This window comes from Seriola aureovittata, chromosome 14, assembly GCF_021018895.1.
Source record: "Seriola aureovittata isolate HTS-2021-v1 ecotype China chromosome 14, ASM2101889v1, whole genome shotgun sequence".
Classification (NCBI taxonomy): domain Eukaryota; kingdom Metazoa; phylum Chordata; class Actinopteri; order Carangiformes; family Carangidae; genus Seriola; species Seriola aureovittata.
Genome location: NC_079377.1, coordinates 21,324,013 through 21,344,439, shown reverse-complemented (window position 1 = coordinate 21,344,439; position 20,427 = coordinate 21,324,013). Strand labels below are relative to the sequence as shown.

At 40.8% G+C, this 20,427-nt stretch overlaps 2 protein-coding genes across 3 annotated transcripts; both read left to right on the top strand.

Annotated features, from left to right (window-relative positions):
• Positions 1-376: 376 nt before the first annotated feature.
• Positions 377-1,425, top strand: aftphb (aftiphilin b). Its single transcript, XM_056395543.1, has 3 exons — positions 377-488; positions 689-803; positions 942-1,425. The coding sequence occupies exons 2-3, from the start codon at positions 718-720 to the stop codon at positions 1,084-1,086; spliced, it is 231 nt and encodes a 76-aa protein (XP_056251518.1). The 5' UTR covers positions 377-488; positions 689-717; the 3' UTR covers positions 1,087-1,425.
• Positions 1,426-2,057: 632 nt separating this feature from the next.
• Positions 2,058-15,734, top strand: LOC130181371 (actin-related protein 2-B). 2 transcript variants are annotated; one of them, XM_056395541.1, is made up of 10 exons: positions 2,058-2,209; positions 5,381-5,491; positions 6,052-6,066; positions 7,378-7,593; positions 8,237-8,309; positions 8,929-9,065; positions 9,274-9,423; positions 11,050-11,195; positions 11,483-11,615; positions 14,072-15,734. In XM_056395541.1, exons 1-10 carry the CDS (start codon positions 2,162-2,164, stop codon positions 14,240-14,242), a joined length of 1,200 nt encoding a protein of 399 aa, XP_056251516.1. In that variant the 5' UTR covers positions 2,058-2,161; the 3' UTR covers positions 14,243-15,734. The 2 variants fall into 2 exon arrangements, with proteins under 2 accessions (XP_056251516.1, XP_056251517.1); XM_056395542.1 differs by lacking the exon at positions 6,052-6,066.
• The last annotated feature ends 4,693 nt before the right edge of the window (positions 15,735-20,427 follow it).

The following is a 20,427-nucleotide window of genomic DNA, read 5'->3' as shown; positions in this document are numbered from 1 at the left end:
GTGCACACTTCCTTGAAGGTTTAGCGAGAGTTGCATTCAAGAGGTTTCAACAAACAGTGAAATACTGGGGCACTTTGGACCCCTGTGATGTTAGTAATGTTATTACCATGTCAGTATTGTTTCAGTGACTTCATGCTGAATGGTGGCTTTGACATGTCATGGTTAAGGGACCTTTGAACATGAATATAAAAAGACGTTAGACATCAGCTTTGCATTGCTTTGTTGAGCGTCGTCTGCTGTGCCACTCTCACTCTCTCAGTCTTCCTCTGTAAAAGGAGAAAAAACATCAGTCAGAAGAACATACTTAATCTCCTTTTATGAATAAGAAATCAAGCTCCCCTATACCTCATTACCCCATAACAATCCTCACCTGCTGTCTCCCCTTGCTAGCACAGGTTGCTCTGCTCTCAACCTGGATTATTTTGGTCCTGAGGAGGAGAGCAGATCCAGCAGCAGCAGCAGCAGCTGTAGCAACAGTCCTCCACCAGGTCAGCATATGAAACTGCAGCATCTACATTTTATAAACTGTTCATCAGGTTAAAAGGATGATAAAACTGTCAGTAAGTCAGTATACTGTTGCTAAATTTAGCCTGTGTGTGAGTATGTGTCCTCTTTGACACTCAGCGGGTGCTTTGTCACCTGTGTAACATGCTTTATGTGTGTTTGTTAAACACACTCACATGTAAAGGAGTTGACCGTGAGCTGTATGAGTTGACCATGAGCAAACTGGAAACTAGCAGTAACAGCTGCCACCTAGAGGATACTTTGAATCGCCTGATGTCCGCTGCAGAGAAGACAATCAGGTCAGCTCAGCTGTTACAACCATTTACTTTGAATAATTTGTTATTTATATCATTTTAAGGCATTCATACAATGAGCAAAAATCTAAATCATACACGAGGATCTTAAAATACTCGTGCTGTGTTTGTGTTCTTCATAAGGAAACCCAGACAGCGTGAAGAGCTGAGTGTGGAGGCTGGCAGGGTGATCGCCGGACTTCCTAACCTGTCCTTCATGAAGGCCAAGGTCCTCATGTTCCCAAGCATCCTCATACCCAAAGAAAGCAGTTCCTCAGACTTAATGTGATGTCCTCTCAACACACATTCATGCTCTACATATGCAGGATTGAAATACTCCATAGAGATTGATCTTCCTGTTTTGGTCAAAATACTCCACCTGCTGGCTATCTTCAGTCTTATCCCCAAAAATTGAGCTCTTAGTCAGAAAAGAGGCAGAATAACCTCATGTATATTATCTCATGCATTCATTTCAATTTACTTTAATCTGCAAGTATTACTCTTCTTAAAGTCAACACACACACGCTGATTCACTCTAGAGATTATTTCAGCAAAAATTAATTTAAATTGTTTATTATGGATTATTTATGTATTTATTTTATATGATAGAATTATTATAATATTCTTGCATGTAGATGTAAAGAAAAGAAAAGTATTTTCCTTTTATGAAATTTAATTTTTTTGAATTTCCTTTTTCTATGTTATGGTTATGGACTGTCAGCCTGTGAAACTGGTCATTTGATTCCAATTTTTGGAATTTGGATTTTCTTTTTTCCTTTTTTTTTTCATTATAGTTATTCCACTAAATGTCAGTAGGGTGATTTGAGGACAGTGAAAATAAAACAACTGAAACTCCTCTAGTATAACTCATAGGCTACTTGTTACACAGGTCAATCATGACTGTAATAATGTAGTGATTTGTGGCTGCTCATGGGTCAGAACGGCTGCATGATGTGATCACATTGCAAAATGGCCTCTAGTCTAAATTTTGTCTCAATTTTCATTTATAAACAAATGATGACCAGTGGAAAGTGCTAATCATTTGGGAAGCAAAAATTGGGAGGGGGGATACACATACTTATATAAGTTGAAAGTGGAAACTGAATTGCATGTTATACTCGGAATTTAATTTGTTTCTTGCGATGCAATCACTACGTGCATTTGTTGTGACCGTTATGTGAAATACGTGATGTGAGGACTGTGAATCTGAACGCACTTACCTTGGAGGGAGTGCCTGTCATTTGAACGGCTCCGTCACCGGATGAGCACCCTTCCCTTCCTCCTCTGGGCCGGGTTGGTGTGTCTTCCTTCCGGCTTGCCGAAGAAAGTTGAGGGAGGTTCAGCGGCTACTGGGCTTTTACATAATGGACAGCCAGGGAAGGAAAGTGGTGGTCTGCGACAATGGGACCGGGGTAAGTATGCCGCCTTGGTTTGACGCGCTATCAATAAGTGCCTTTGTTTAAACGGCGCCGTTTATATCGAATGATTTGCTGAAACAGGAAGTGGGGGTGTCAGCGTCCAAGCTAGCTAGCGTTAACTGGGTGGGTAGCTAGCCAGCCAGACTGTTAGCCAGCTAATTTTCATTCATCCAGACTCTTCGCGGAAATAGCACGAAGACTGGGTGTTATTGTCAGGATGAAAGCTGAATACACAGCTCTGGGTGAAGCTATCACAGCTGCATACACCCCAAAAATAAGCAACGGCTCATTTGCTACCTACGGTTATTAAGCTACCGCAGCTAGCTAGCCTGCTAGCATGTAACAGCTGACTGTCTGGTTTATTCTGTCACTCATTTCAGTGATTTATTTAACAAACGACGCGGACTTTGCAGATTCATTGTTTCTGTTGTGAATTTGGTTTATTACCAAGCACAGCAGCTAGATATTTGCTCTGTTTTTCAACAATAGGTAGGTGTTACGTTAGCTAGGCCGTGTCAGGTGAATAGAGGAACCACCTTTAAACTGTGTTATCCTGTGCAGCAGCAGCTTTAGTGAGAGAATTGTCTTTTTAGTTAAGTCTGTAGACCTTGAAAAGATCACAGAGAGTAAGCAAGTACCTTTTCTCCAGTTCTGTACTAAAGTACAAATTTATGGTGCTTGTATTTCCATTTTCTGATGCCTTCTACACATATCTCATTACATTTTAAGGTGGGAGGGAAATTCTGTATGTTTACTCCACTATACTTATTTTTGTAGTTACTTTTCAGGTCATATAGTCCAGTCAAATTGTATTTATATAGCCCCAAATCACAGATTTGCCCCAAGATCCTTAAAATAAACGAATGAAATCTATTATCCCAAGATTAAACTGGTGGCTCCCAACCTGTTAGGCTTTTGGCCTTCACAAAAGTTTTGTACATTTCAAATGCCTGAGTTGTTAGCAGCTCCACCAAAGAGACATTTCCTCTCTACACTTCACACATGGTATCATTTAAATAACAATTTGAAACTGCAAGAGGTTAACCACTGGACTAAATGTTAACTGTATAGAAAGCAGTTAAAACTAGCTCCCCCTCAATCAGCTGCATGAGTAAAATTCTGCTTACACATTGGTAGATCAGTATTAATGATCTAATAATGTCATAAGAATTAATTAGTCACACTGCAGAAGGGGTACTTTACTTTTGATGCTTCAAGTAAATTTTGCTGAGGATATTTTTGCACTTTTATAAAAAGAAAAAGAAAATAAGCCTTTGAACACAGGACTTCTATATGTAATGGAGTATTTTTCCAATTTGGTATTTTTCCATCTTCCACCACTGGACTATATTGTGTGTGGTTTACACTTATGCATTTGCCTGTAATCTGCTTGGTTTAGTGATTAATTCAGGACCTTTGACAGGTTGAGGTTGACAAACACTGTAGGAAGTTGACGGTGCGCAACAAGAAGTGTTGCAAAAGAGTCTACACCAAAGTGGGAAATAACCACCAGTCCAAAGTTGGTGCATCTGCATGTATAAGGAACCAGCTTGGTGGTCTTTTTGTCACAACCTAGCCAGCTGGTTTAATAGTCCATTAGGCTGGTAAATGTAGGGGATTTTCAAGCAGCTGTGGTTTGTAGACAAAACAAGCTGTTTTTACTCCATCCAGCTTAAACAGTAACATTCTGTACACTTTGCTGATCTGTGTTTATGTTTAGTAATTATTCATTGCACATAGGTAATATTGCTTCTGTTGGAGCATAGGGACTTCCTGTCTAAACCTTGTCAGCAGTTAAAGAGGATGTTGGCTCAGCGTGTTACTGACTAATAAGGCTTTTTTCAGATGTGACATTTTCAAGAGCATTGTGCGAAGCCAGAAAAAAAAACTCAACCTGTGTTAGGGTTGAATTGAGAAGCCAAGAGGAAGTGAGAAAGTCTGAATAGCTGCTACATATGTCACTAACACATTTTCATCGACCTGATGCATGCTGTTTCATATCATAGTCCACTGTAAAATCTGACAGTTTAGCTTTGCTTTGTGCATCTGCAAGCCGACAGACAGCAAACAGATTTGTTTGGTTTACTGGTAAATTTCACTGTAATTCACCATGAAAGGTGGAGTAGTTTTGTGAGATACACATACTCGCCTCGCCTCGCCTGTTACAATCTTCAACCAGATTCCTTTGTGGGGGCAGGGCTACGTGCACTGATTCTGAAATTTTACCTTAAGTAGTTAAACACTGCTTGGTGGATCATCTTTGAATTTACTCCTTCACACTCGCTGGTTGGGAAAAAAAGTCTCAAGTCATGTTCTTTCACTTTTACATGAGGTTGTTTGAGGTCATGATACAAATAGCACAAAATGTAGAATCTAAACCACCCGGAGTATATTGTCGAGTTTCAGTTCTAATGCAGCGTAAATGCTATCTTTTCCTGGTCTTCAAAGCTGCTTACAGTTATATAGTTCTCAGTTATACGATGTTCAAGTGTAGCTCAATATAATGACCAGTAAATCCTCTCTGCTTGGCATTTTTGTTTTCACAGCACTTATAATTGTCTCTATAGTTAAGGATTTGTTGCAAAATGTTTTCACAATGTGAATAAATATTCTGGTATTTGATTGTATGAATAATCTTACAATTTTTTTTAATTTACTACTATTAACACAAGTGATTTTAAAATTTTGAAAAGAGAGATTTGAGGTACTGAATTTATACTAAACACACAGTTTTTCTGGGCCACACTGGTTGCTCTTCTGGTCAATGATATACCATTTATCAAGGCCGAGGCCGTACCACAGCAGCCCATGTTTAAATCCAGCTCGGCCCATTTGATGCATGTCATCCCCTCTCTCTCATCTGACAAACAATATCTTTAAAAAAAAATAAAAAAAAAAGATTTTCTACCATTGTGCTGGAGGCTAAAGCAGGTATTGACCACAGATGTTCATACATATTCACACATATGTACATAAAGGTTCCGGCATTGAAGCATCTGTGGTTACATTTTTGTTATTTCAGTCAGTCTAAATGTCAGTTTGACCCACTGTTATCAGCAGGATGACAGTAATGGTCTCTTGCTGTATTGCACAGCTTATCTCATCAGCATTTAAATGTATTTCCTAATCATTTACTCTGTGCTTTTCCTGTTCATCTCTTCTTAGTTTGTCAAGTGCGGCTATGCAGGCTCCAACTTCCCAGAGCACATCTTCCCTGCGCTTGTTGGGAGACCCATCATTCGCTCAACGGCCAAAGTGGGAAACATTGAGATCAAGGTACAAGATGGTCGACCTGATGTTCCTGGAATGATTGCTTTATTTGACCACAAAATCTTGATTTCAAGGGCGAAAATGTTCAGGAAACATGTGATAAGACAATGAGTGAAAAAGCAAAATATGAAATCACATATAATAGAGCAAAGTAATTTCCTAATATAAGCACAATATCAAAGCCACAGGCTGTCTTAAGTTGCCTGTAAAAGAGGATATAATTTTGTAGTAAGCTCTAATAAGAGTTAGCAGCTGAATTCAGCTCTGATATCTGTTAGATAACAGAATCAGTCCTATAACCACAAATCCTATCAGCTTGTTGTAGATGTCCTCCAAGTATAAATAAGATCTCAAGTGCATTCCTGCAAGTATGAAATCTTTGAATCAATACTGTAATTTGTCTAAAGATCAGTTCAGTCCAAAAGAGAAACGTCTGTCAGTTTCCCATTATTTTAGCATGAATCTCTACCTCTGTCCTGTTCTTTCCAATTCTTTTGTTTATTTATCTTTTTTTCATATATCTACCTTCCTCTTCCTCCATGTTTTGTTCCCCCACGATGAAGTAGAATGCCCAGAAGATGGTAAGTTCAGGGTGGTGTGTGCCTCCTGTTCTTGCCTGCTCCAGAGAGTTGTCATGTTTTGATCTCAACCGAAAATTAAGCTCTCTTTCTTTATTTTTTTAATTTTTTTTTGTGTCTTCATTTGTTTTCATTTTATCTTTTTTACTCACACAATGACTCCATTCTTCAACATCCCAACCAGTTTGCTGTTTTTTTAAGCGTGGAGTTTGAGTGGTGTTGGCCAAATGAGTGGCACAGAGTTAGATAGATATACAGCACCTCGTGTTAATGCACTCCTTTCTCCAGGCTAAAAGTGTTGCAGAATTGGCTGTGATGAATCATAGGCCAGCTGTTATCAATGGAGTGCTAAAAGAGATTTTGGACCAGTTCCATTTTCAGAGTCTCTGATCTGCTGGTGCCTCCTGACAGCTAACCCCCCCCCCCCCCCCCCCATCCTGCTGCTATTTAAGGACTGAAATAATCACAACAGTTTTTAGCTAAAAAGAACTTAAAATGTGAGCAGGCAGAAAGTTTGATGCCAAATGTTAAATGTTCAGTATCTGTTTGCATCACAGATCTGTTTTTCTTTACCATTCTGAAACAATGTGCATATCTCATCAAAGCGATGTCTAGATGTGAAGTTGCTTCTCTACTCTGCCGGTGTTTCACCTTTTACAATTGCTGAGGAAGTGTTCACACTCAAGGATGCATGGCAGGCAGCTGAAATTTAGAGACAGAAGCACATCTGTTTTTCTTTTTACTTTTTTATTTTTATTGAGACCACATGGAGGCGATGCCTGTGACTGGTACTTTGTTAATGCCAAAGCACACAGGATGAACCCATAAAATGGCTGCCTTCAGTAGGCTTTTGATGTCTCCAAGTGGAACGTGAGATGCTTGACTGTGTGGCTAACAGTGAGCTCTAACCCAGCGGTTGTTTACATTGCCAGGCTGCCTTGCATGCAGCTAGTTGAATGGTGCTAAAACAAGTGGTTTACTGTAGCTAGAGGGAAGTGTTTCCAGGTGTGAATGCATGGAAAATAATGGCTTGTTATGCATGCTGGGTTTTAAAGTAAAGAGCTACATGAATGCACCTGACAGTTAACTCGTCTTAAGGTGAGTGACAAATAGATGATGAGTTTCCCTGATTTTAGCTGACCAGCAGGCCGAGGGGAAAGTTGAAATTAATGATTTTAGTGCCCAAACCAATACTTGTTGCTCATCCCTATGGTTAGTGACACTGACTGATCCTAACTGGGCTTCAGAAATGGAGGGCTTTGCTGCCTCACTTCTAAATATTTATCTGGGTTGACATTTGACCTCTCCCTTCAGGACCTGATGGTGGGGGACGAGGCCAGCGAGCTGCGCTCCATGCTGGAGGTCAACTACCCCATGGAGAACGGCATCGTCAGGAACTGGGATGACATGAAGCACCTGTGGGACTACACCTTTGGCCCAGAGAAGCTCAACATCGACTCCCGCAACTGCAAGATCCTGCTGACCGAGCCCCCCATGAACCCCACCAAGAACCGCGAGAAAATCATCGAGGTACGTTGAAATTTATGTGTGTTGTTGTAGTTGTAGTTGTGTGAGGGTAAAAGAAGAAGGGGAATCGGCTAACTTATGGCTGTCTCTGTATCATTGATTTGATATTTGATGTTACAATAGACTCATTCTCTATATCCAGTTAATCAAAGTAATGATCTTATTGGTTGTTAACCTCAACTGTTTCTTTCTTGTCACTATAATCTTTATAAAGCGCCACTATAGGTCATGGTACAGTCAGGTACAGTGTCTACAACTTGCAGGCTCATGCTGCTTCTTGAGCAATGACTGGCTGTGTGTGATAGTCTGAGAGATATCTCAGTCAAGACAGACAGGCCCTTTCTAAACTTAAATATCCCTTTAATAGATCAATACACCTTCAAAACTGCTACATGTCATTAGAAGAAACACAATCAGCTGTTGGGACCATAACTTTTCTTAAGGAAAAGTTTTTTGAAGGAACAACAGAAATGACAGGAAGCTTATTTTAAGGCATTGTGGTAGCGCCTCTGTGAAATGTGTTACTTCTGCAATGTGCTACAGAGATATTTTTGCATGTGCTTTTGTGTAGATATCCTGTACGTATTGGCTTTTCATCAGCAAACAAGTATTCTTACTGTCTGATGTTTACTGACCTCTCCTGCAGGTGATGTTTGAGACCTACCAGTTTGCAGGAGTCTACATTGCTATTCAAGCTGTGCTGACGCTGTATGCCCAAGGTAAGAAGACACACATGCATGTTTGGGCTGCAAGTTGAAACAAAAATGACTTCTGCAGTTTCTTCATCACAAAAACTTTGTAGGTTTTTTTCTATTTAACCAAAACCTCTAAACCACAAACTGGATTTACCCCAATAGCTGGGTGTTAGAACTAGTTGCTTTTGTGTTTCGGTTGTCACCCTACACCACCAAACAGAATTTAAGTGTGTAAACATTCTTGTGTGGCACTATTTAACTCCCATACCTTTGTCAAACAGTTTGTTAAAAGATTTGTTTCGGGGATCTACTTTGATAACAGATACGATAGTCTTTGTGCCAGAAAGTCTGGACAGTCACATGAACATCACTTTAATGTCCCAGTGACAGACACGATATCCTGATGTCATGTGACGTGTTCTGATGTGTTAAACTCCACCTGTGCCTGAAGCAGGATCAGATGAACTCTAGAAGTTAGTATCGACTGTTGAACACTTTTTAGCAGCTACATTAGATGTGTTATCTTTCCGGGTTTTTTTTGTGTTTACCCAGCTGACTAACAATGATAAGCCCAAAACTCACACTGGATAAACCTTAAATACAAACACAGCTTAACTTGTGTGTGCGTGTGTGTGTGTTTTAGGTCTCCTGACTGGTGTGGTGGTGGACTCAGGTGACGGTGTGACACACATCTGTCCAGTGTATGAGGGCTTCAGCCTCCCCCATCTGACGAGACGCCTGGACATAGCAGGCAGGGACATCACCCGCTACCTCATCAAGGTATCCAGTCCTTCAGAACAGTCTCAGTGACTCGGATTAACAAAGAACACAACAAAAACTAGCAGCCAACTTGTTCTTGTTTAAATAAATATATCAGGGGATCTCAATAAGTAACCCCCCCAAAACAAAAAGCTTCCTGACTTTCCTCACCTTCTATGTGCTTTTTCTTTTCTGTTTCCTTGTTCTGTTTCTGCCTCTCTGGGTGCAGTTGTTGTTGTTGAGGGGTTATGCCTTCAACCACTCTGCAGACTTTGAGACGGTGCGCATGATGAAAGAGAAGCTGTGCTACGTGGGCTACAACATCGAGCAGGAGCAGAAGCTGGCGCTGGAAACCACCGTGCTGGTGGAGTCATACACGGTAGACACATGTTTTAATTTTCAACATAATAAAACAGCAATAATATAGCTTTGTTTTAATAAAAACTGACAGGCACAGGGCATCAGTGCACAGGTTGTCGGTACATTCACTCCACAAATACCTACAGTGGAAGCTTAGGTTGGGTTTTTTTTGTACCTGTTTGTGAGAGTGATTTCACAGAGCTGTTTGACAGCTTTTCAGCTTATTATGTAAAATGGTGTTTGTTGTTGTTAATTTCACTAGGTGTGCAGACACAATTGCCAGAGTGAAACCAGATCTAGAAATTAGTTGCTGCCCTCACATGGACATTGTGGGCATTGTTCACTCGGTTGGCCTTAAATATGGAGGAACATCACTGTCCCCTTGTCTCCTACTGTCTCCTGTCTAATATGTGTGCTGTAAAACGATAATAAAGAAAAACACAAGATGAATCAGACACATGAGATCAAGAAAACCAGTTGGGACACAGTGAAACTGAATATGAGGATAAAGAGGGCAGAGAAGGGGGTGTGTGAATAACTGCTGAGAAACACTGAAATTACTGTGGAAATGGGGACATACATGTGAGACACGTTAAGCAGCTGTTTTTCAGGTTGGGCGTTTTTACTTAGACACACAACACATTTCCAGCCCTCTGGGATTCTCATTTTTGTTTCGTTTACTTTTTTCTTTTTTCTTTTTTTTAATGTAAAATTTGTTCTTTTTGTGCACGCCACATGTACACAAGTTTCACCTTTCTGCTTAAAATAGCATCATTGTATAACGAATCTCTCCCAAAGGGTTTGTTATTCACAAGTGGCAGTATTTTGAAGTAATCAAAACTAATGGGGTAACTGAATCTGTTTCTGCACTGAGCTAAGTAGACTACCACATGCCCATTGTTGGCTCTGTTAGACAGGGCAGTGCTGCTGACTAACTGTTTTCTCTGGGACTCAAACATATGGGGGTGCAGTGCTCCACCACCAGACTTGCTTTTCTTTCCAAGGCCTTTTCCCTGCAGAGGGAACCACAGAATCTAAACGCAGGACCTGAAGTCTGTGTTAACTGCACGCCTTACCGAGCACATGTTGTGTCTCAGAGCTCACTGTGACCATGTGTGTTTGGGTTAGTGTAGGCGAGTGAGTGTGTGTGTAGGCGTGTGAACATGTATGTGTAAGTATCGTTTTGTGTGCATGAGTGTGCCGAAACAAGGAGGGCAATGTAACTGTGGCCGAAGGGCCCTGAACTGCACGTTACATCATTTCCTGTGCAGCCACATTGCGGCTGAGGCTGGGCTGTGCTTCCTCCCACTGCCCTCAGCTGAATGAAGCCTTTTTATAGTCACACACATTCACTGTACTCACTTTGGAGCCTACGCTCTCTGTGCTTTTACTTGCTATACAATAGCATCAGAGTCTTGAGGGATTTTGTTTTCAAATTGTAGTAAACACAAACATCTCTTTAAAAAGAAAAAGAGGTATTGAGAAGTCCGGTCTTCCTCTCATACACTGCAAACAGAGTATCTTGGTCCTTACATTCAAGATTTACACTCTCTGTTGAGTCCTACATTAAATCCTACCTCTTCAGTGGTGTCATACTTCTTTTTTTTCCTTCTCTTTTCATCTCATCCCTCCCACACATCTCCAGCTGCCAGATGGTCGTGTGATCAAGGTGGGAGGAGAGCGGTTTGAGGCCCCTGAGGCTCTGTTCCAGCCCCACCTCATCAACGTGGAGGGTGTCGGAGTGGCCGAGCTCCTCTTCAACACCATCCAGGCGGCCGACATAGATACCAGGTGAGGCCAATGAGCACAGATACACTGCACTGTACTGAGAGCGACTTAGTGTTTCCACTCCAACACACATTGATACACAACAAACACAGATTTTGTTGTGTTCATGTCGAGTCACTGAGGGACTCAAATCTGTCTTGAAAGTACATTTTCGACAATTGTGGACGAAGAATACGACGATATCCCCACCGGGAGGGAAACTAGCAAAATGACTTGTGTGATTTTAAGATGCTTCTCTTCCTGTTTGCACGTTGACGGGTCTCACCCTCTTTGTGTTTTCCCGTCCTCAGGCCTGAGTTCTACAAACACATCGTGTTATCGGGAGGATCCACCATGTACCCGGGCCTGCCGTCTCGGCTGGAGAGGGAACTCAAGCAGCTGTACCTGGAGCGTGTGCTCAAGGGAGATGTGGACAAACTTTCGGTGAGAAACCGATCCACAACGCCACTTCTGTAATGATACTGTTGACTATGTCACAGTGTTACGGAAGTTCATCTGAGCTAAAACTGCTCAGATGTGGTTTGCAGAATGACTGTGACTTTTAAAACATGTCATACAAGATTCATTTTAGCCCAAATTTAAAATTTGGTTCATGTCAATTGTGCTGCAACCAATGCGATGCAAAGTTGACTGAACTTACTGCTACATTCAGATGAGCTGGTCTGGCTTTACTGCTCCAGGCTTCTTAGTTTGTGTGAATGAATATTTCCAGCTGATTCTCAGTTTGTTTAACTAGGCCTGGGTGGGGTTTGCCACATGTGAGAGAGCAGTAAAGTACCAGAAAGGTACAACATCCACAGGGAACATATTTGAGTCAGTTTAATGAGTAAACTGTGACTGACACCTGACAGTATCTCCTTTGTCCTAACGAGGAAGTCGCACACACTTGAATTCACAGTAGAATAAATGAAACACCTTTTTATTTGTGCTGCTACTATTTGAATACATTTGCAAGGTTTAGGAACAAAGTTTATGAATATGCAACATCTGAGTCTGGTGCATTGTACACAAACCACCACCAGGCGGTGCCAGAGACTAATAGACATTCATTTAACTTAATCAGAGCACAACACTTTAATCACAACATATTTAGGGTTCACTTCCCAATTATAAATATTTGTTTTGGAAAAATATCACTACATTACATTTCCATGTCAGTATCCCAAATACACAGACCGACTTTGTAAACAAAGGACTACAGATGACTCATAAGTTTAATAGCAAGTCATTATGTACTTTACTTCTCTGCCCACAACTGCAGCCAGCCTCGCTTTCCTCAAATTGTTTATCTCATTCTCCAACGGCAGTGCGTGTCTTTCACTTATGTTTCGTGAAAAGTCACACACGTGTTACTTTTAATGAAATGTGTTCAGTCTGTAACAAGACATCTATCTACTTAGATAGATCCCCATTGACCCAAGGTCATATTTATACTAAATACTAAAACCCCCGGAGGCTCGGAAGATGGCCGATTAGTTGTTTAGTCTCTCATATAGAGCGGAGGCTGTGGTCAGCTCCAGTTCATGTTGATTACACTAAATTCAAACATGTTGGGGAAAAGAAGCATCAAAACATCCACTTAAAACTTTTCAAGTCATTCCTGTTGCATATTTCACTTCCCTGCTATTCTCTGCTCCGTCTGATCTTCCAGACTTTCAGAATGAGGATAAATACACCACCTCAGTTTGTAGCTTGCACCTTTGAGCTGTTTGTTTGTTGCTGCAGCTATGTTTAGACAGCTAGCCACGTGAGCAACAAATAGAAGCTGCGTCTTTCGCCCTATTTGGTGAAAATATGAGTGTTTGGACATACTGAGCGTGCAGACAGCGTAGAGAAGTGGGTTATGTTGCAGGAGCGGTTTGAATGGTGTTTCCATTATAAAATCTTGGAGTAAATTGTATCAACCATGAGGTGAAGATGACCACAGCTGTTGTGAAGCCACCATTCAAGCTGGTTTTAGGCAAATTGTCATCGCACTAATCAATATTTTTACATAAACAATGGGTTAAATGACTGTGTAATGTGACAGGTATCGCTCGTAGCGGCAAACCCACAGAGAATCAGCACTTGACCCTGCATTTCCCCTGAGCTCTACAGAGCCTTTTAGCATCTTTAAGCTTATTGTTTTGGATTTACAACCCAAAAGAGTGTTTTGGTTCAGGTTCACTGCTCACATTAGTGTGGTTTCTGCAGACAGCAGGCAGCTGCTGTCAGTTATCTCCCTCAGGAGATGGTGGAGACAAAAACAGAGTTAAAATGAGACTGAATATTGACTTTAGTTTCAGTCTCTCAGTTTCTGCTTTATGTTTAAATTGCTAAATGTTCTCCAATGATTATAAGCTGATAATACTTACTAATCCTAAATCTATTAATACAAGTGGTAGAAATGTTCACACTGCATGTCCTTAATGCCACATATGCTACTAACGTCCTCATAGAGAGGGTTTCATATACATTATGTCCCTGTTAAAACAGTATACACATCTTTTAGGTGTTTCTGTAAATATTGGTCCCTCTAGCTGTTTTATTTTACTGTTCTGACTTGTTGCTCTCTCTGGTCGAGCAAAGCTGCCTGGGGCACCGAAATCATGACAGTTGTTCTCCGGTTTGCTGTAGCAGCGATTACAAATGTTTTATTTTAATGTACAAGCACAATGTTTATGCATCTGGATCAAACTCTAATGTAGTCCAAACTGATACTGGGAAAAAAGCTCACACTGACTAGAGACACATTAAGATCTGTATCATGTCTGAGGGGAGAAAAACAAAACAATGGGCCACTTTGAGCAGCAGTGTGAACACCGCCCGAGCCACAGGTCTTGTCTTTGTTACACAGGATCTTCTCATACTGTACGTCTCTTTGTCCCCTTGTCTTGTAGAAATTTAAGATCCGGATCGAGGATCCTCCCAGGCGAAAGCACATGGTGTTCCTGGGCGGAGCCGTGCTGGCCGACATCATGAAGGACAAGGACAACTTCTGGCTGACCCGGGAGGAGTACCAGGAGAAGGGAGTCCGCGTGCTGGAAAAACTCGGAGTCACCGTCAGATAAAGCACTGAACGGACAGACCACGCATACACACATACAAATACACACATATACATGACATGCACACACTTTCCCCCCTCGCCCCCATCGCAGAGTATATAACTATTTATCCCTCTTCTCTCTTTCGGCTCTTGATTCTCCTCAAACATCAAAGGGAGTCGAGCCGTCACCTCCCCGCTCTCCTCCTCTCTCTCCTCTTTGCCTCTCTTCTCTCCTGGTTTGGGATTGGTTCACACTTTTCCTCGCAAGCCCTGATTTCCACTGGAACCCCTTCCTTTATTTTAACTAGGAATAGAAGGGTTAATGTTGCCCCGCTGGTGTATTTTGGAGCCTGATTTTCATTGAGTGCTGGTGGAGAAGGTTAAAACCAGAGCGGGAAGTGTTTTTGATGTGAATTAGTTTTGGCAGGTAAAGCCACCAGCCACTGCAGCGAGTGGTCCAGAAAGTTTAGTTTTCTCCCTTGATTAAATATCCGGAGGGGATTAATTGATGCAAAGTTTCTAATCAACTCATAAGCGTCTGTAATATCACAATCAGGGTCCACCACAAACAGCCAAGGGGCGCTTTCAGCATCTGTTCCAGGTGAGCGAGAACTGATCAGTTTTATGTCGGTTTTTATAAATGATATCATGACTTTTCTTTTCTGGGAGAGGGATTTCTTTTTCTTTTTTTTTTTTTGCTTTTTTCCTTTTTTGTTGGATGTATGAGCTCATATCTTTAAATCAATTTTTTTTTTTTCCATTGACTTTTTTTCTTTTGTTGCTGTGCACTACTACCATTGTAAATGGAGTGTATTGTGGTAACAGAAGTTCCTCCATGTTTTTATGAAGAATTGATGGTTGATTTATAAAGGGACAAATACGCAAAGTAGAGGCCCCTGAGCTTGACATCGGTTGTGTGACGGTACTTTGGGGTTTGTGGGCGGTGAGACAATGACGGGACGTGGGTGGAGCGTTTTACTATTTGTTCCTCATCAGACCGCCTCGCCGCTGCCTCCTCTCCGGGTGTAAATCTAAAGCTGAATGAACGGGTGTGAGCAGTTGTAGCAACATTCGACTGCCATCCCGCTATAGTCCCTCACCTGTCGTGTTCCTTCAGGTTCACCGAAGCGCGGAGGCAGTCGCAGGTTGACGATGAGATCAATTTGAATCTGAGCACCGAAAAAACGGATAAAAATAAAACGTTTTTTTTTTTTTTTTTTTCGAAGTCGAAATGCTGTTGAAATCATATTTAAGTTCTCCAGTCTTTTCTCTCCCAACGGTCGACTTAATGATTTCTGGAGGCACTTCTATTTTGAGTATGATAAATGTGTATATTTTTTTTTTTTTTTCCTCTTTCCATGAACGTTTATCCAGTGCCAAGTGCAGTTAATGTTAACTGGATCTCTTATGTTTTAATGTCTTTCTTTTTGTCAGTTTTTGTTTTTATTTTCCTGTGTTGTTCATAGCATAACTGCCTAACGCTGATTTAAATAAAGAAAAGTGATTTATAAGGATTACTGTGTGGCAGGTTTTTTTTTTTTTTTTTTTTGGTTTTAATTAACGGAGTTGTTTGAATAAAATATGGTGCAACTGCAAATCATGAACATAGTGATATCAAAAGACCTGTTCCACTCAGAATACATAATTTAGTGATCCATGATTCAGGCATTTTACAGGACTATAGTGCTGCAGCTGACAATTATCTTTAAAACGATTCATTTCTCGACTAATTGATTTACTTTGTTTTAAAAAAACATAGTGTAAAAATGGCCATGACATCTCCTCCGAGCCCAAATTGATGTTTTCATGTCTTATTTTTTTCGGACCAACGCGCCAAACTCCACAGATCCTCAGTTTACAGTGAAATAAATCAGAACAACTATAATTTCTCATAATTGAGAAACTGGAATCAGAATATTTGACATTTTTGCTTGAAAAATGACTGAGACTGTTGACTGATGATCAAAATCGTGGCCAATTAATTTGCAATTTTTCCAGGGTTTTCAACTGTACCACATCAGAGGAGGGAGCTTATTACTTATCTCTAGCACCTTCAGGACTTTTCATCCATTTTGTCCTAAAAGGAAAAAAAAAAACCCTCAAAAGTTCATTCTTAACCTTGGAAATATAGTTTCACAAAACAACCGTGTCTGCTTCTGAAGACCATTTGATACAGTTGAAAGCTCTAGAAAAAGCTCATGAGAGACATGGGATTGTTTTGTCAGTCAGAACTTGTTCTACCTGTTGACATGCAGTCAGTCAACCTGAAGCTGTGAGTTATTTCTGGTCTGAGAAGAACAAATTAATACAAAGTAAAAGACGACTGATAAACATCTGAATAATCACAAACCGAGCTGATTTTCAAATCATCTTATGTGTCCTCTCTTGAATCTGCTTCATGCTCCAGATGCTGGTTTCATGTTGGAGCAGAAATTAAAAAACAAATATTTCCTGCTCATCTTTTCATAATTTTGCTTAAAAGTTATTTGGAAAACTCTCATAATCATGTTTTAATTTACCTTCTACTCGTTGCCTTAGCGGTTGAGAGCTGTACCACAGTACAACACTAAAATATGTGTGCGGCAGCGTATTTCCTCACAGCTCTGCAATGTGGAAAAACGACTTTGTTACTGTCGTAAGCAGAGAAAATAATGTCTGTTATTCCTGTTTGCATCTATTGTAATGAAGCCAGGGTTTTTATATGAACACAGGTTTTACTCCTGGAAATTCGAAAGTCGCCATTTCAAAGATAAATCTGCAACTGACAGTTTATTTATAGCGTTTTTCGGTTTGGAATAAAATGTAAAAAGAAAAAATCTGAGGAGTGAGAAGGTGAAGTTGTTTTCAAGTTAAAGACTTTCAAAGTTTTTACAATTTTTTTCTGTAGTGATGCAGCAAAATTATTTTTATTATCTATTTATCTGCCAATTATGTTGTTGATTAATCATTAATCACTGTCTCAATCAAGTCTTTTTTTCTGTTCAACCAACAGTCTAAAAATCCAGAGCTATTCAATTTACTATTATGTAAGACAAGGAAAAGCACTGAAATTATTATTATTGTCAAAAATAACTGCAGATTAATCTTCTGTGTCTGTTTTCTACCACTGATAGTGATACACATCACTAGCAGAGGAGAGGATGGAGGTATGAAGGTGACTGAGGCTCGGTCGCAGAGGAGGATGAGGAGGAGGAGGAAGAGGAAATGGAACAGTGGCAGAGGACTGGCGCCACCAGAGGAAGAGGCTCTCTTTCCGTGCCTGAAATAAAGATCTCACCCAGACTCTTCCGGCCTTGTTCCATTTTAATCCCTCGACTCTTGCCACTTCCCTCTTAACCCTGAACTGTTACCTCTGATGCACCGTTTGAAGTTTCCTTCCCATCCGAACACAAACAGGCAACACTGGCCTCAACAGAGGTGGGAAGCAGCACATTGACTCTGGTATTGCACTGGTGACTGGTACAGTCACGACACTGCATTTACTCACCTGGCAGACTCTGCAGATTCAGATTATACATTTGTTATGAGATAAATTAGTTAGATTTGATTCAGTTTGATGGCAGTGAATTTTACACAGTTTAGACTGAGCACTTTAGTCATGAATGAACTTTGATTCTCAGCTTTTAAGCCAAAGTGCTCAAAAAAAACAAAAAACATTTTGATCATGTGATATGATCAAAAGCTCCAGAATAGCTACTAAATGGACCTTGTGCTGAGATTATTCTCAATTATTCAAAGACTTTTAGAGAATTTTCTTAAACAGGTGCATTAAAATGAAAATATTGCATCGGGTGAAGAACCCTCTCATCTACAATTTCTTTCTATCTTGTATAATTCAATTTCAACATTTACTTTTAAGTTGTTATTTGAAGACGTATGTGACATAAAAGGACTGTACTTGTACTTAAGAACTTCTCTTATCTGGTATTACTTATGTAAAAATTTAAACTGCCTTTAACACCAGTGGTTTTCAAGATTCTTTTGCACAAACCTTTACCAGCTAAAACATTTTCCACAGGGTGGAGGTAGAGAGAGGTTTTCCTCAGCAGTCTAACACGGTTTATCTCAGGTGCAGGGTTTGAACTCAGTCCTTAATGAAGTATGCTGAAACAATTATCTGGTTCCTCATAAGCTAAACTGCTGCAACATCTCTGCTCAGTGTGGCTTCATCAGGCAACTCAGGCCTGAGAGAGTAGCTACGACTAGCACTAAAGTTGCACAAGTAACACAGATCTACGACAGAACCTCAGTCAAAAGGGGGGGGGCACCTAAAAACCCTTCCTATCTTTGGACATGAGACCACAGCACTGGTGTGGGACAAGCCACCCATTCCTGTAAATTGCACTGGGAAGTGAACGCCGGTGCTCTGTGCACCCAGAGAGGGGCCACGCTGACCCTATTACACAAGCAGATATCTTAAATGTTTGCACATGTGGACTGATGTTGTTTGCAGCCGTTGAGCTGCTTAGCAGGCCCCCAAAAGCCCTCAGGGACCTTCTTTTTCTTCTTTTTTCTCCCTCCCCCTCCCTGCTCTCGCGCTCCATCATTATCGCCCACATGCTTTTCCAGAGACATCCTGAGTCAAACAGCTCGACGTCCTCGATGGCTATCACATGTTCCTGCTGAGGAGGGAGGCAGCCGGGGAAAGACATCTTGAGGAGAATGAAACATGGTGTACTAGGCTGAGGTTTTTTTCTTTGAGCTTTCTTTCATTAAATACTTTACAAAGAGTTTTATTCAGCAAACGATGGAAGTTATTAAAGGATAATGAGAAACTTCAGGCCTTGACTGACATTTTTCTATCCTCTGAATCTCCTCACAAAGTCATGGGTGGCATCCATTGTCCCTAGCAATTTTATGTCTACATACATTGCGATCATCTGTACTTTATTTTTAGCGCTACTTAGCAAACATTAGCATGCTAACAGCCTACTGTGTATTCTCTGTTTTTCTCCTGTAAATTCCCTTTTTTTTTTTTGTAAATGATTCATTATATTTTTAGTGTCATGTTTTTGTAAGTGTATATTTACAGTAATCTTTTGGTGCATTTTGTTCCTTTAAAGAAGCAATTTGTACGTTTTGCTATTGCTACATAGCTAGTGTTAGCATAAGAAGCCGTTTATTTACCTGTCTAGAAAAAACATTGTGAGTTCAGCATCAAACTTCATTCCTTTACTCACCAACAGGTGTCTCCAGAGGTGGAAAGCAACACCAATGTTAATTCTTATCTCTGCCACCTCTTTTCTTCTACTGAAGTTAGCATGCTAACCAGCTAGCCCCAGCCTGTCTCAATACTTTCTGATAGCACCTCACTGCTGCCTCCAATCGGCCCTGAAGCATAGCGCTGCTCAGAGGGCATATTATACACTGCCTGGCCAAAAAAAAAGTCGCCACCTGGATTTAACTAAGCAAATAGGTACGAGCCTCCTATTGGATAATTACTGCATGGGCGATTATCTTTCAGCTGGCAACAAGTTATTTATCCCCAACTGGTGCAATGAGTTGCCTCTCATTGCTTAAACAACCATGTCGAAAGACACATCCCGTGGTCGTGGAAAAGATGTTACTCTGTTTGAGAAGGGTCAAATCATTGGCATGCATCAAGCAGAGAAAACATCTAAGGAGATTGCAGAAACCACTAAAATTGGATTAAGAACTGTCCAACGCATTATTAAAAACTGGAAGGATAGTGGGGACCCATCATCTACGAGGAATAAATGTGGCCGGAAAAAAATCCTGAATGATCGTGATCGGCGATCACTTAAACGTTTGGTGAAATCAAATCGAAGAAAAACAACAGTAGAACTCAGGGCTATGTTTAATAGTGACAGTAAGAGCATTTCCACACGCACAATGCGAAGGGAACTCAAGGGATTGGGACTGAACAGCTGTGCAGCCTAAGAAAACCATTAATCAGTGAGGCTAACCGGAAAAAAAGGCTTCAATTTGCTAGGGAGCATAAAGATTGGACTCTGGAGCAATGGAAGAAGGTCATGTGGTCAGATGAGTCCAGATTTACCCTGTTCCAGAGTGATGGGCGCATCAGGGTAAGAAGAGAGGCAGGTGAAGTGATGCACCCATCATGCCTAGTGCCTACTGTACAAGCCTGTGGGGGCAGTGCTATGATCTGGGGTTGCTGCAGTTGGTCAGGTCTAGGTTCAGCAACAGTATGTGCTCAAAGAATGAGGTCAGCTGACTACCTGAATA

Bases quoted from the DNA above. Each gene is read 5' to 3' on its own strand.
- aftphb (XM_056395543.1), top strand. From the start codon at position 718: ATGAGCAAACTGGAAACTAGCAGTAACAGCTGCCACCTAGAGGATACT. The intron at 804-941 runs GTCAGCTCAGCT...GTTCTTCATAAG, and splicing joins GCTGCAGAGAAGACAATCAG to GAAACCCAGACAGCGTGAAG.
- LOC130181371 (XM_056395541.1), top strand. From the start codon at position 2,162: ATGGACAGCCAGGGAAGGAAAGTGGTGGTCTGCGACAATGGGACCGGG. The intron at 7,594-8,236 runs GTACGTTGAAAT...CCTCTCCTGCAG, and splicing joins ACCGCGAGAAAATCATCGAG to GTGATGTTTGAGACCTACCA. The intron at 11,616-14,071 runs GTGAGAAACCGA...CTTGTCTTGTAG, and splicing joins GAGATGTGGACAAACTTTCG to AAATTTAAGATCCGGATCGA.